This window comes from Leucopleurus acutus (assembly GCF_964270905.1).
Source record: "Leucopleurus acutus genome assembly, chromosome: 20".
Taxonomy (NCBI): domain Eukaryota; kingdom Metazoa; phylum Chordata; class Mammalia; order Artiodactyla; family Delphinidae; genus Leucopleurus; species Leucopleurus acutus.
This window is the reverse complement of record NC_139162.1, coordinates 27246385-27261731: the sequence shown is the minus strand read 5'-3', so window position 1 is coordinate 27261731 and position 15347 is coordinate 27246385. Positions and strand designations below refer to the sequence as shown.

At 57.4% G+C, this 15347-nt stretch overlaps 1 protein-coding gene across 4 annotated transcripts in view; it reads right to left on the bottom strand.

Annotated features, from left to right (window-relative positions):
* KIFC3 (kinesin family member C3) overlaps positions 1-14730 on the bottom strand; it is a gene marked incomplete at its 5' end in the record, with an annotated part of 35481 nt that extends 20751 nt beyond the window's left edge. For 2 of the 4 annotated variants that reach the window (XM_082863583.1, XM_082863582.1), the window contains 3 exons: positions 7844-7986; positions 10539-10746; positions 14646-14730. In XM_082863583.1, coding sequence (XP_082719709.1) covers positions 7844-7986; positions 10539-10704 — 309 coding nt within the window. Of the gene's footprint in view, positions 1-1170; positions 1374-4237; positions 4377-7843; positions 7987-10538; positions 10747-14645 lie in introns of those variants that run through there. The other 2 variants (XM_082863585.1, XM_082863584.1) reach the window with 2 other exon arrangements.
* Positions 14731-15347: the final 617 nt, after the last annotated feature.

Sequence of the window (15347 nt, the reverse complement as noted above, 5' to 3'; positions counted from 1 at the left end):
GGCGCCCAGCAGACATCTGAGGCAGAAACAAAGGCGGGCACCGCAGGAGGCAGCAGTGATACAAAGCTGGTGGGTCATACCTGCCACGAGGAGCTCCCATTAGTGGGGCAGACAGGCCCAGAGGCAGCAAACAATGGGGTCACTGTACAAGCGGGAGACACAGGGCACTAGGGATGCCCCAAGGAGGCCCACCCAGCTCAGCCAAGGACAGGTAGTCAGGACAGAGTCCTTGAGGTTGTAAGCTGGGAAAATGCTGCATTTTAAAAGTGCATGAAAATAACCTGCTGCCCCTGGAACTGAGAACAAGGCATGGTATTCAGTGATGTTCCCCCGAGTAGAAGGTCCACATGCTGGGAAATCACAGAGAAAGAAGCTGACCCAACCGAAGGCAGGGCTTTCCAGAGAGAGCTCAGGCCCAGGAGCTCAGGCATGGGCTCCAACATGGGGATGGTTTGGAGACAGGGCTGGGGACCTTGGGGAAGTGGGGAGGGTCAGACACAGGCACGAGAGACAGACACGGACAATTAAGAGTGGGGAGCTGAGCCCCAGGAAAGGGGTCTCGGGGCCTAGGTGGTGATGGGAAGGAAGGTGAATTAGCCAGGCATACGGAGGAGGGCTAGGGGTCAGCCCACAGGGACTGTGGCGTCCCCAGCGTCCTCCTGGCTAGCTAATAAAGGAGGAGCCCTAGAACATTCACTTTCTAGGGCTTCCAGAGATTTGAGAGCTCCCTTCTCTCACTTGCACACATGCCAGCCTCTCATTTCCTGCCAGTTTTCCGTGGGGTGACCTCTGCAATGAGTTTGGTCCACCTGGGCTGCCCAAGCCAGGGCACCTTGGAAGATGGGAGTGGACTCAGCACTGGCCTCGGGACGGGAACACCCCTGCGCTTTCCTGATCCACTCATGCCTACACGTGCTGCCTGTCACTCCTGGAGAGGGGGGTCCTGGCCCCTGCTAACCACGAGGAATGGGGCACACGGATGGCCAGCATGGGAGGCCCAGGCCTCTGATTCTCGCCACCTCGCCCTCTTGTGCACGCCCAAGCCAGGAGCGGAGACCCCATCCGTCCATTATGCTGGTGGTCTGGTGGGCTCCGGGTGCCCTGGGCGATGTCCTCCGACCTGCTCCACAGTGGGCAGCGGCCTCAGCCCGTCCCATCCTCCCCAGGTACCTGATTCTGCAGCTGGGTGGATGTGGCTTGCTGATCACTGTCGCAGACAGCCAGCCTCTCCCGTAGGGCCACCAGCTCCTCCTGTAGCTGGGCTTTCTCCTCCTGCAGCTGGGACATGGCCTCCACCATCCTACGTACCACGGGGGCCGCACCTGGCGGCCCCGACAGGCTCGAGCACCTCCCGCTGCCAAAGAGCCGCCCACCTATGAGCAAAGCAGCCGCCGATCAGCAGGGCAGCAGAGGCCCCAGCCTGGCCGAGGAGAGGGGGCCCGTCATGGCAGGGGAGGGGGTGCAAACAGAGGGGACGAGGGAGCCGGGCAAGGGCTGGGGGCGGCAGCAGCATGGTTTGGCCGGGGGCCTCCGGGGCCTGCCTCGGACGAAGCCGCTTCACAGCAGGCAGCTTCTGGGGGGTGGAACTGCCTAGACCAGGACTTAGGAAAGCAGCTTCCACTGATTACTCCCCCAAAGCCTGTGTTCTAGGTGTGACGCGCAATACCCTCTCCACGGCCAGCCTGCGTGGACTTGCAGCTGAGAAAGACATAGCTCTAGCAACAGCTGTTCTCTCCTCAGAAAACACTATTCTTGGCGGAACATGATTTCTTTAAACCCCAAACCCTCTCCAGAGTACAGGAGAGAGGCGGGGGCTCCCCAGCCTGCCCCCTGCCTTCCACAGCGAGTGGCTACCCGCACACAGAGAGGGAGCAAGTGGAGGTGTGCGTGTGCAAGGGACAGACAGCCCAGGACACGGGGACAGACACAGCACGTGGGCAGGAACACAGCCGGGCGCGCTCCCAGGTGGACCCCTGCGGGATTGAGCACAGGGACCTCACGGGCACGAGGAAGGGATAAACACAGGGGTGGGTGGCGCCTCAGCCTTCCACCGTCCTGTCACCGAGAGCAGAAGAGACACAGACAGACAGATAGAAGGACAGAGACACACAGTCAAGGCCTGTGACCTGCTAATGGGGCCTGGCATGCTTGTCACAGCTTGCTTTGGCCCCAAGAATGGCCACGGTCTCTGCAGGTGGGGAACTGGCAAGGAGGTGGGGCCGTGGGGCAGAGGAGAGGCTGGAAGGGCAGGGATCTTCAGGCAGCCCAAACTTGGCCAAAGCCTGAGAGGCAGGGCCAAGCGTCCAAGAGTGAAGCATGAAGAGTGGCATCTGCTGGCCACGAGCCTCCACCCTACCTCGGAGCACCAGGGCGTCTGGGCTCCGCCACACACACTGTGTGGGCAGGACTCGGTGGCGGGGGGATCCCAGACTCTGGAAACAAAGCCACCTGCACCTGAAGTCACACATCCCAGCTTCAACCCACAGGGAGGCGGCGAGTGTGCTGCTCACTGAGACAGCACAGAAGCCAAAGCAGCAGCCTGGCTTTGGGACTGGGCTGGAGCGGGGAGCGCAGATGGAGCTGATTCCAGGCTGGGCAGGACGTCTCAGCACTGGGCCCAGGAGAGGCAGACAGTGAGAAGCCGCTCTCACTCTAAAGGGAGCAGGCCACGCACACACACTGCCTTTTCGCTTCCTCCCAACCCCGAGGGACAGCTCCGACTCAAGGCCCTCTGGAAAGCGGGAACAGGGGCCATCACTGGCTGGCTAGGAGCCCCAGCCGTGCGGCCTGCATGTGACACAGCATGCGTGTCACACACAGTTGGCCAAGCTTCTGCTCTCTGTTCTAGAGAGAGCGAGCTCAGACAGATGCTTCCAGGCCTGCACACGGGGCTGCCATGGGCAGCATGTGACCAGCACAGCCCTCTGCCCTCTGCAGACTGCCGTGGTGTGGCAGGAAATGCTCTTGACTCCAGGTCCAAGAGCTGGTTCTGCCACTTCAGACAAGCATGGGAGGGCCCCTCAGGGGCTTCCTTTGTAAAATGGGGACAATGGTCCTTATCCGGAGGCAACCTTGGGCAAGAGCCTGGAACCCACGAGGGATGCGCAGGTGTGAGTGAGTGTCACCCAGCAGGACATGGAATGGCCCTTCCTGCCCGGGACACTGCTCATCTCACCCTCAGAGCCCACAGCCAGGGGAGTTCACCTTGACCTGGGCACAGTGCCCGTGTGTCAGGGGAGCCAAGAGGGGCCCGGAGAGCACTTGCTGGGCAAGAAAAGACCTAGAGGAAGCTAAGGGACAACAGCAGCGGAGGAAGAGGTGAGATCAAAGGAGCACTTAAGGGCGGGGACTGAGGGACCTTTGCACCCTCATAGTAGGTCAGCTGTCCGCCCGAGTTTTCAGAAGACAGTTTTTTTCTCAGAGACCCTGCCTGGACACGGCCCCTCAAGGACACTCAGGCTCGGGGGTCCCATCCCCGGACCCACTGACAAGAGTCAGTCCTCCGGATTGGCTGGACGATGCCCCCCCTTCCACACCCCGGCCAGACCCCGACACCGGCCCCCGAATCCGTTCCGGGCCCACGGGTGAAGGCGGCTCTGGATCAACCTCAGAGAAGGGAGTGGTTCCTTCCACCTCGCAAGTTCAGACAACAAATCAAGCTCTGACAGGAGGAGGCAAACCCTCGCTCTTGGCCTTCCCCTCGGGCTCCCTGAGGATGCACTTTCCCAGTGACTGCTGGGCTCTGGGTTCTTGCTGGGGAACCCCACAAAGGGGGCACACAGCCTCTTCCAGAGCCTGTCAGCCTTGCCGGAGAAGAGCGGAGCCACCAGCTCCTCTCTCCCAGCCTCGACGCAGCAGAGCGAAGCCGTGTCCTAGGGCTTCTGGGTCCCTGATGGACCCACGGAGACAAAAGGAGGGGGTCAGGCCTCTCTCTGCAGGAGGTGGCGTCTTTGAGGCTGCCACCTTCACCCTGCTTTTGACAGGCGCTGGGGAAAAGACAAAAAGCGGGGAAATTCAACCCCAGTCCATGCCGGCCAAAGCTGCTTATCACCGGTGGCGCGGCAGCGGCCCTGGGAGGAGGGTGTCCCTGGAGTGGGGACGGGCAGGCTGCAGTCTCTGAGTTCCACGTCCAGGGGGCCACCTCCAGGGGAGGAGGACGGTGTCTGGGACAAGAGCCTCCCCTCCGACACCGGCTTTAGCCTGGGCTGTGCCAGGTCAGCGGGCAGACTTCCTTTACCTGTTTTCTCTACATTCATGGTGCCACCAGCTTCTTGGGCCTCCCGGCCCCGCCTGGGGGCCGGCGCCTGCCTCTTCGGGAGTTTCTCTTCTTTCGCCCCCTGACTCTTGCTCTCGCACCCCTTGTCCCGCAGGGCCTGCTGCCAAGACACAACCAGAATCCTCACGTGAAGGGGGAGGGGGACTGTGGCGGGGAGGGGACCCCCCCTTGAGCCTGAGGACGGTGCGCTCCCGGAGCTGGTGAGGACCTCAGACCCGGCCAGCCCATCCCTCACGCTGTGGGTGGAGACAATGAGGCCCGGAGTCTGGAAGAAAACATGCCCAGATCTCACAGCAAGAGGCGGGCAGTGCGTTCTCCTGGCCCCCATCGGCAGCCAGCCCTCTGTGCCAGCAAACAAGGTTCCTGGGCACTTAGAAACCCTCAGGTGAAGCTCACTCAGCTGACCTGTGAGGCCCGAGTCAGCACTGCAGTGGTCTGATGGCTTCAGGTGCACTGTCCCAACATTCACAGGCTTGTCCAGCCCCACCAGGCACACGGCAGTCTCAGGGCAATGCCCGCTGCCCCCCACCATGATGTCAGCTGCCCTCACCTTCAAACGGCACCAGCCTGGGACTGCCTAGGAGGGGGCACCCGGGTCCATATGAGCAGGGAAAGGCCGTGGCCCACCGCCCAACATGGCTATCCGGGACCGCAGGACCCTGTCTCTAGGTCAAGGAGGAACCAAGGCAAAGAAGGCTGAGGTAGAACAGACCAGTGAACTGGTGGGGAGACGGAGGGGAGAGGCAGAAAGAGTCTCTCACGCAGAGAAAACCACCTGCAACTCACACAGAAAGACGTCCAAGGCAAGCAGCAGAACCACACGTAAAGTGCGATTCCATTTAAGGATAATGGAAATAAAAGAGGTCTCCAAAAAAAATCTGGGGAAATATACACTGGTTTCCTCTGAGAGGTCGGATGATGGTGCAAGGGCTAAGAGGAGAAATATGCAGCACTTAAACTTTGGGGGAAATCAAAAGAAACTTCACCGAGAGAGAGTGGGAAGAAAGGAAAGCCTTTACATTTCATTTTGCATCTTTTTGGCATTTGCATTTTTAACCTCGTAAGCATCTATGGTGTACTGCTTTGTTATCTCTGATAACAGAAGTTATCTGGCAAGGCAGATTACAGACACTTTTGTGCGTGTCTTTGTGCCCACCTTATTCAAAACAAAAAGACAAATGCTACGTTTAAAAAATGTTCAGAGCCTGGGGTCGGAAAGGCCTGGGTGTGAAGCCTGGCTCAGGTGAGCTGTGTGACCGTGGGCAAGTTACTTACCTTCCCTGGAGTTTCATTTCCTCATTCTTAAAACAGCAACTCTACTTTCTGCTTGAGAAGGGAGGGTGGTGAGCAGTCTCTCATATTTAGGAAAATTCCCACGACTTAATTTTGTCCCCACCCTGTGACCAACTGCCACACCAGCACGAGCAGCCTTGTCACTGGTGGCGGCAACGGGGGCAGCTGGAAGTTTCCATTTGCCGCCCAGAGCAAAGGTTACACTATTTCTGGCCTGTTGGCCAAGCCACAGGATGGGCAGGCAGGCCCCCGGGGGGTTGGGAATTTCTGCAGCCTCCGAAGGGAGCGACTCAGGTTGTAACTGCTTGAGAAGCTGGCAGGGGACCCACCGGGTCCCCTCACTGTGTCTGGGTCCCTACTTGGGCCCCACATCCGCCGCCCACCTTGAAGCCCCTATGAACAGAACGAAGCTTCAACGGCCCAGGACACAGCTGTGGAAACTGGTTGCTGGTGGGAGCTTCTCAGATCCTCAGCAGACCTGCTGACCCCAGGACTCAGCGGCAACCACAACCCAACACCCCATAATCAAAATCCGAGAACAGAGCCTCCGCCCAGCTCAAGGCTGCTGGTTTCTGACCACCTCCCGATTTAATTGCCAATGGCTCAAGTCATAAAAAATGGTTTCTTTAACATAAAAACAGTTTCTTTAACTGTCCCTGCAACATGCTTTTCTCGCAGACCTTATAGATAAAAGAAGGACCATTCGGTTCCATTTTCAGATGAACCACATAAGAAGGGCTGACAAAAACCCAGAAGCCCAAGATTGTCCCTGAAGCGACAAACAAGGGGTCCATGTTCAGACCCGGCTTGGGGCCACACGAGGGAGGACAAACACAAAGGGCACGTATTTCCCACAGCCCCTCCTGCCCTCCATCTGCATGTGTCCCTTCAAGGCGGCCCCCTCATGCACCATCTTTCTTGCGGGGAGGGGCCTTGGCAACACCCCCAGATAACTCTGGTCCTTCATCCTCGGCCACTATGTCAATGTTTGCGCATACATTTGTGATCATTTGATTACTCCTGGCCTCTCTGCTGGACTGCTGGGTCTATTTCTCTTCTCTGCTGTGTGCTGGCACCTAACAGAGTAGGCACTTCATAAATATCTGTTAACAGATGCATCCATTTAAAAATTACAGAGCCTGTGCTACCCTGAAATTGCTCAAGCTGTAGCTGCATGAATGCATCGGTATTTGTTTAAGGATCTCTTTGCAATCAGAAACAATACAGAGGATCAGTTAGATAAACCCTGAAGTAGAATATTATGCAGCAGTTTAAAAGAATGAGGTAGTTCTCTACATATTGACAGGCGTGAAGAAATAACCAAGACTTACTGTTGAGGGAAAGAGCTAGTCACAGAACAGAAGGTAAAAATAAAGAATAAAAATTGTATAAATCCAACAAAGTGGTTGTACAGGAAAGATAAACAAACACCAAACTCTTAATAGTGGATTTCTCAAAGATACAGGATGACGGGAGACATTCAATTTCTAGATATTATATTCCTGCCACGTGTGAATTCTTTATACCATGTGTTATAAAGCTCATCATGTTCAGATCCCAACTTGCTGTGTGACCACTAGCAAGTTACTTGACCTCTCTGAGCCTCCCTTACTTCATCCATAAAACTCACATAAAACGGTAACCGTGTCTTGGACTGATGTGAGACATACAATACATGCCACAAAGCCTGGTACAAAGTCAGTGTTCAATGAGGAGCAGCTATTATTATTGCTATCATGATGTATTAATTCTACAACCAAATACTACACATATATACGTAAAGTTTGTCTTTTTAAAGTCACATGATAACTGACTTGCAGTGATAACTGCAAGAGAAAAGAACCCAACTTTTGGCAAAGTCCTCTGTCTAGCTTTAGGTTCTCACTTTAAACGAGGAAATGTAAATAAGTATTGCCCCATGGACTCATATGCCCCAGTGGGAATAAACAGCTCCCCTAAAAACCTGCCCATCTTCCCAATAGCTCCTCACTGAAGGCCCCACAGTTCCCACTTTAACACTTCAGCCAGGGCGTGGCTGAGAAGCTGCTGTCATCTCCTGTGAGATCTCCCCCAAGCTAACCTAATAAGCACATTGCCCCATTCAGGCAGGCTCAGGGTGGATGTGCCGTGAGGAGCTTGGCAAGAGGCAGAAGGCAGGCCCCCAGCTCTCCCTCCCTGCTTCCCTCCCCGGAGAAGGAAGCTGCTGGAGCTCAGAGGGCCACGGCACACTGGCCCAGCCCGAGCCCTGGCATTTCTGACCGCCCCAGGGCTCACCTGCAGGGTCAGGTAGAGCCTGTGAGGGCTCCCGGGGCTCGCCCAGTCCACGCTGAGGGCTCGGCACTGAGCCAGGGCCGGGCGAGCTGCACTTCGGGTGCTGGAGTCCTCGTCGCCGCCAGCCGGGCTGTCTCTTCCACGCCCTGTCCCAGGACAGAGGAGACAGGTGAGATGCTTGACGCTGGCTGGAGACTGCTGGCCGGGGACCACTGGCCAGGGCCGTGGCTGAGCTCCCCTTTCACACACTCCAGGCAGCCCAGGTGCTGCCAGGAGGGACTCACACACCCTCACATGCCTGCCCTACACAGAGGGAAGGCCTGGCACTCGGCGGGGGCTGCGCTCCTTCCTAACCACAAGCCGCCCTGGGATCCTCTGCAGGAAGTCGCCCAAGACCCCGCGGGAGGCGGCGGGCTCCCCTCCCTCCACGGTGGCGTTAGGGCTGGCACCTGCCCACGAACACCCTCTACAGACAGCAGCAGAAGGAAGCTGATGCCACCCTGGCTGCGCTAATCTTCACAGGAGGTGCACCCTGGGGCCGCGGCCTCATTACCAAGGCTGCCTCTAGGTGGCAATTTCTCCCCTGCCTTCATAAAGACCAACCCCACGCTGGGTGGCGTGGTCCCTGCAGCCTCCAAAAACACACTCAGGACCAGTTAAGGCACATCCGCTCGAGCCTCTGACACACCGCCTCCCTCACTGGGTGCGGGGAGAGGGCTGCAGCAGCGACACCCCATTCACCCCTCCCTTGACCCACCTCCAGAGCCTGTGGGACCAGACGGGGCGGGAGAGGGGATTCGCCTCACAGGGCAAGCCGCAGAGCTCCCACCCTGGGGGGCCATCACAGCCTGAATGCCAGCACTGGGCCAAGTGCTTTCCAGGCCTTATTGCCCTTCTTGATCCTCAGTTTCCTTCTCAATACAATGGGCATAAGGAACCAAGCTCAGTCCTGCGATGAGGATTAAACGGGGCGACACATGTAAAGTGCTCACACAGAAGGTAGCCAGCAATGCAGGCCATCAGCTCCTCACAACAACGCTGAGAGGTAGGAACTGGAGACCCAGAAGGGTTAATAATGTGCCCAGGGTCACACAGAGCCAGTATTCCAGTCCCATGTGCTACCCCACCCTCTGCTTGCCTACCCTTCTCAAGGCAGCAATAAGAGGGGGGTGGGGGTAGAGAGGCCCAGGGACATCCACACTGGCTGAGGCTCTACCCAGTGGCAGCCACCACGCTTAGCATTTCACACACACGATTTCACTGGACCTTTGTCTTAAATTTTAAAAGTAGATAAAGGTCTGTATGGTCATATAATCCTCATAACACTAATTTAAGAGACCAATACACACACACATAAGACTAGAAGGAACTATATAAAATGTTTAGTGACAGGCTTATAGGTGATTCTTATTTTCCTTCTTATACTTTTCTGTGTTTTTGTTTTGGTTTCGTTTTTTAGTTTTCCAAGAGAACAGGTTTTTGTTTTTTTTCAATTCTTGCTTTCTTTCTTTCTTTCTTTTTTTTTTTTTTAACCAGAAAAGCAATACTGTTCATTCATCTTTAATCCTTTGGACAACCTTGTTGGGTAGAGACCATCTTCAGCCCCTTCCAGACAACTGGGGCTACCTGATCCAAAAGCCCAAGCTTTCCCCGGCGGCCTCCAGGGTCACCCCCAGCCTCACTGTCCCCTGCAGAGAGACTTCGGAGGACAGCGCTCTGGCTGCCACCTATGGCACAAGTGTGATGAGAGAGAGGGAACTGGAGTTTGCTATGTGCCCTCTCTGGGCCTCAGTTTTCCCTTCTGTACGTAGAGGGGGGCTTGGACCTGATGTCCTGGAGGGACTCTGCCAGCTCAGACAGGCTGGCAATCTCCCCGTAGGTCAGGGGCAGTCAGACAGCAAACCCCTGAAGGCATCCTGTCTGAAGATGCCCCCGTCCCCACATTTACAGGACAACCTACCCAAGCCAAGGCTGGCAGACAGTCATGGGGCAGCTCCCCGGTCCTGACGATCTAGCTCCCACCGGGAATCAGAGGAGCTGCCCACTTCTTGACGCTGGAGGCACCAGGGGACATGACCCAGAAAGGAGAGCTGCTGTTGACAGCTCCCCCAGGGGCACAGCGGGGGCCCAGACTCGGGGGCTCCCTCACTGCCCACCCGCTGTCGGGGCCACCTTGGATGGCACCTAGAAGGAGCGCATGGCACCCACTCCCTGCCAGGCCACGCTCCGGAGCAGCCTCCGTCCACTCCTCGCCATCCGCGGGCGAGCCCTGGCGGAATCAAGTGTCAGATCCGCGCAGGGCACCGGGCAGCAGTTCACCTACCTTGTTTACCGGTCGCGGGCAGAAACCGGAGCGAGACCACGAGCGCTCCGCCGCCAAGGACAGGCGGATCGCAGAGCCACAGCCACCTGGCCGGGCCAGAGAGCGCGTGGCTATGCGCGGCGTTCTCCCCCTGCGCTACAGACTGCGTTAACGTTTAACTCGGCGTCCCCGGCGTCTCTTTACAGACCGGCGCGGGGCAGGAGCGCCCAGCGAAATTGACGCCCTGACTCCACGCCCGGCTCGCGGGCTGCCGATACCCTGTAATTACCTGACAGCTCTGACTGAGCCTAGGAACTTGCCAGAAACCCCGATCTCATCGCTGGTATCTGGAGGAAGGAAAGGAAATAAAGAGGCATTTTAAAAATGCGGACTCACCAGTTCTCAACCTCCCCGGGCCGGTGTGTGGGAAAGGGCGGGCGGCCGGGCTGGCTGGGGCGGGGCGAGCCATCCCCGGCTCGGGCTCCCCGGCCCGGCCCACTCGCCACAGGCCGCGCAGCGAGGGCGTGGCTCCCAGGTTCCACGTCCTGCGAGACGGGACCATGGCCCGGCGGGGCTCAGCAGCCTCCTCCGGGCGTCGAGCAGCCTGCGGAGAGAGCAAGAAAGCGAGATTGAAGCCCGCTAGCTGGAACCCTCCGCCCCCATCCCAAGCTGATCAGAGCCCACCATCTGGAAGGGTCTGATGAACTGGGTCACCTGTAAACCAGAGCCCCAACTCGAATGTCCCCCAAGGAGCCCCTGGGCTCACGGGCTGAAACAGAGCCTATCACCATTTCAGGGTACTAGTTAAGGAGAAGGGAGGCTCAGAAGTGGGCAGGGAGCCCATCAGGTGTTTCTGCAGCGCAATGTGGAGACCCCACATCTCAGCCCCTCCACTCGGAGCCTGGCAGCATAAAGACAGGTCACAGCCCCACACGGAGGAAGCACCAGTCAACAGCGTCTCCATGAATCTATTCAGAAGGGGCCTTGACTGTGGCTGTGACATCAGGCTTACATATAGCAAATTCTCTTAAAATCAGCTCATTCTTGTATTCAACTAGCCTTCACACTGGACCTACAACTGGCAGACACCGAGCTAGGATTTGAAATACAAAGATTCATTCATTCCTCATTTAATAATTATTTACCCAGTACCTGCTGTGTGCCAGGCACCTGCCAGGGGTCCTCTTTGATCAGGAGAGACATGGCCTCAAAGCTCCCTGTCAGGAGGGAGGTAAACACTTCAACAAACCTCCACAATCAAAACAGGATGCAGGGAGGCACCAGGTGGTATGGAGAACGGGGGTGGGTGCGGGGAACACTGGTCTGGGTAGAAAGCCCCATGGGGCCCTTATGAACAGAGCAAAGGAACAGAACAGACTTCTTTTACTGCACAAGTCTTTATTGAGTACCTATTGTGTGCAAAGCAGCTCTGAGGGCATTTAAGGTGACACCAAGCTGTGACACCAGACTCAGACAACAAGTAATGCCATTTACAGAAGAAGCCAAGTCAGCTCAGAGGGGCAACGTGGAGTTTGCTTTTGGTTTTAAAATGGAGTCGGAGGCACCCAAGGACTTTCTAATGGCGCCACCTGGGCTGTAGGCCACCTTCCCTAACCCTCACTGCACTGACCACTCTCTACCAGGCAGTAAAGATATCTGTTTGAACAGTGTCCATCTCCCCTGACCCTCTATGGCTGCCCAGGGTGGGTCCCACAGCACCCAGCCTAGAGCGAAGCTACGTCCACACCAAACACCTGGTGATGGCTTTTGGGTGAAGGCCCGGAAACGAATGCACACAAAAGCTCAAACTTAAGCTTGGAAGAGAGCAGGGCTGGAGATGGAGACACAGAACCGGGAGGCTGACGGGGGTCCCTGTGGCACAGGTGAGAATGCAATCACCAAAGGTGGTGCAAGATGAGAGGCAACCAAGAAGGATGGAGCTCACTCCAAGTGGGAAGAAGAGCTGGAGAAGGAAGGTCAGAGGTGGCAGGAGCACCAGGCAGGTGCAGAGTCCTCAGAGGTGACCGGAGAGTAAGGGGGAAGGAGAGGATGGTCAGTTCCCAGGGAACCATGCCACGGAGAGGTCAAACTGGAAGAAAGGTCAGTGGAGCAGGGCAGAGTGCAGATGTGGGAAGGCCCAAGGGGGATGGGGGCTAGAGGAAGCTGCCACTTCCTTCACTTTGGAGAAGCTGGCTAGGATGGGAAGGAGAGGATGTGGTATTTAGCATAGGAGAGATGTGCACATGCTGGGTCAACAGAGGGACAGGAATGGCTGAAGCATCGAGAGGCAAGAGAACAGTGCAAGGATGGGTGGCCTGAACATCTGGTGACCGATGTTCGCAGAGCTGAGCCCTGGAAGAATGCCAGGCTCCTGACTAGGGCGTCATGGTCGCTGCCTTCCTGGACTAAGGAAGACAACTTGGAGGAGGAAGGAGGCTCCTGGGTGCAGTCTCCCTGGGAGGGGGCAGGACTGCCGGCCAAAGGGCGGGTTGGGGGCTAATGCAATATGGGGGCAGCTCTGCTGAGGAAATGGGAGATGGAGCAGTGTGGAATGGAAGGAACCAGGAGGAACCAGATGTCCCCTTCTCCAGGCTGCTTGGCACGGAGCTGGGCGCACAAGCAACCCTGAGGCTCAGCTGCCCAAGGGATGAGGAGGGAGTGAGACAGGCTCCACCTGCATGCCAAGCTGCTGGGAAGGTGAGATGGCGGAGGACACTGAAGGTCGGTGTCACGGTTGAGGGAGAAGACTTGTAGAGGGGATCAGCTAAGTCTGGGGGGGTCAGGGACAGAAGGAGACAATATTTCGTTGGTTTCAGGAAGGGAAGTTGGGAGGCAGGCAGGAAGATATCAGGAAGAAAGAGGAAGGATGTGAGCAAGATCCTGAAAAGGAAAAAGCAGCTGAATTCAGCCCCCTGAGGGGTGTGAAGGTCAAAAGTATCAAGGACTTTCAAACAGCCCAAGGCCGGAGACTCAGAAACCTAGGTCATGGGGCGAGGTGATGGGGGCATACGAGTAGAGTGGTTATGACCGAAAGCTGCTTCAGAACCCGGCTGTGCCACTTACTAGATGTGTCACCCTGGGAGAATTACTTTGTCTCTGTGCCTCAGTATCTCCATCTGTGAAATGGGGAGAACTCTACCTTATAGGGTTGGTGTAAAGTTTAGACAATACATATATACAATGTTCAGAACAATACTGGCATATACAAAGAATACCCAAATTTTATTTTTTCAGTGACCTTTATCCAGTGGTGGGTGGATGCAGAGGGCTGGCTGCAGGAGAGCCAGCACCTGCCTCTCTGGGTTTAGGCCGGGGTGGTAGAGCTACAGCCCCCTTGCCCCAGACCAAGGATATTGCAATGACTGGGGGACACATGTGACAACTGCCCAGAGACTGCTGCCCAGGAGGCTTGGTCTCCCTGGGAGAGCGGGCAGAATGTCAAGGAGGTTGAACAGGGGCTGGACCTCCCCTCCGCACAGTCACACGTCCTGGGTTTTGCAGGTCAACCCAGATTTCAAAATCTCTGCTCCCTGGTGTCCATAAGGACAGCAGAACTCATGACCCTGCGTCCCTAAAATCCAGTCACTGCAAATACAGGGCCCCATTCTGAGACTGCATTCCTTGCAAATGACTCTCTGGCCAAGGAGAGGGTTACTTTTATCAAGGGCATGGGGAACAGCCTGGGCCAGCGTACCGTGCTCACTCAGCCTCAGGCAGACAGAAAGCCAGAGAAGATGAAAGGCCAGGGGTGGCCACGACCCCAAACCTTGAGACAGATGTGTGTATTGGCGGGGGTTGGGGTGTCGGAGGTGCAAATGGTACCAATTTATATGCCGCTTCCTCTTTAAAATCTGCCAGGACCAGGCCCTTCACTGCGCCAGAGTTCTGCTCTAACTCACAACAGGGGGTTGAAGGAGGTGGCTTCTGGCTCGCCCTTCCTGCTGGGCCCGCTCCCCCCCCCCCGGCCCCCCCTCCGCCAACCGCCCCAGGCTACCGCTGTCAAAGGCTCAATTTCGCCCACTGCCCAGGACGGCACCGGCCCAGGCCCTCCTTCCTAACCTGGGGCTGGCCCACCCCATCCCGGCCCTGCGAAGGGGAAAGTGAACTGCCCAGGGGACCTACGGGGTGGCAGGGCCCGAAACTGCAGCCTTCAGGGGAGCCCTGCGGATGCAGGGACCTCTGCCAGGGGAGGGGGCGGCGCGGACGGGCACGCGGTTCCCCGGCAGTGTCCGGCTTTCCCGGGCCATTGAAATCGGAAAGGGGGTCCCGAGGCTGCTTGGATTCCAGGGGACATGCCGCCCCCATGCCCTGCTCGGCTCAGACTGGACGGCGCAGGCGGGTGGGGGGTAGGATAGCGCAGGGCCGGGTCTCCGGGGCCCGGCCCTCCCTGCGCCCCCCCAACGGGGCCGCGCAGGGGGATCCAGGACGCGGCACCCCGAACGACAGGCCGGGCGGAACCCGAGCGCCCAGCCCGTCCTCAGCCCGCGCGAGCCCCGGACTCACCGGCCTGGTGGAGGCAGGATCCCTGCGTCGCCGCAGCGCCCGGGGCTCGGCCCGGCCCTCCAGCGGGAGGCAGCTCCACGCCGCCGCCGCCTCCTCGGCCCGCCCCGCTCCCGCCCCTCTCTGGCCCCTCCCGCACACTTTCCACAGGAAATGATTAACTCCGGGCCGCGGCGCGTTCCCATGGCAACCGGCTCAGACCCAGGTGGGGGGTGGTGGCGCGCGCGCACACACGCACAAACTCACACTCGCACGTGGGGCCGCCCACTCTGCTCAGACCTTCCCGTTGAGTGTCCCCACGCCCCACAGACGCCCGTGCACACGTGCGCTCTCACCCCTGGTGCACACGCACCTTCTACGTGCTCACATACACAGACAGTATACGTGGCTCTCACGTATGTTTGCACACATGCTCTAGTGAGTCCACATGAACACGTTCACAGTTCTCACACACATCCCCGCGCTTTTGCACTTAAACTTACACTTTCGTTCTCACCCCCTCAAAGCCTAGTACTACAAAACTTTCGCACACAGTAGTTACTACTCACAGGCATACTTACAAGTGCTCCCTGGCTACCCTTCACATACTCTCACAACCTCTAGTACACGTCTTCTTGACCTTCTAGCGTGCACACTACACACACACTCTTACACAATCTAGCTAGTACGTGTGCACACTTGCACATTCTCACGCACCTTCCACGT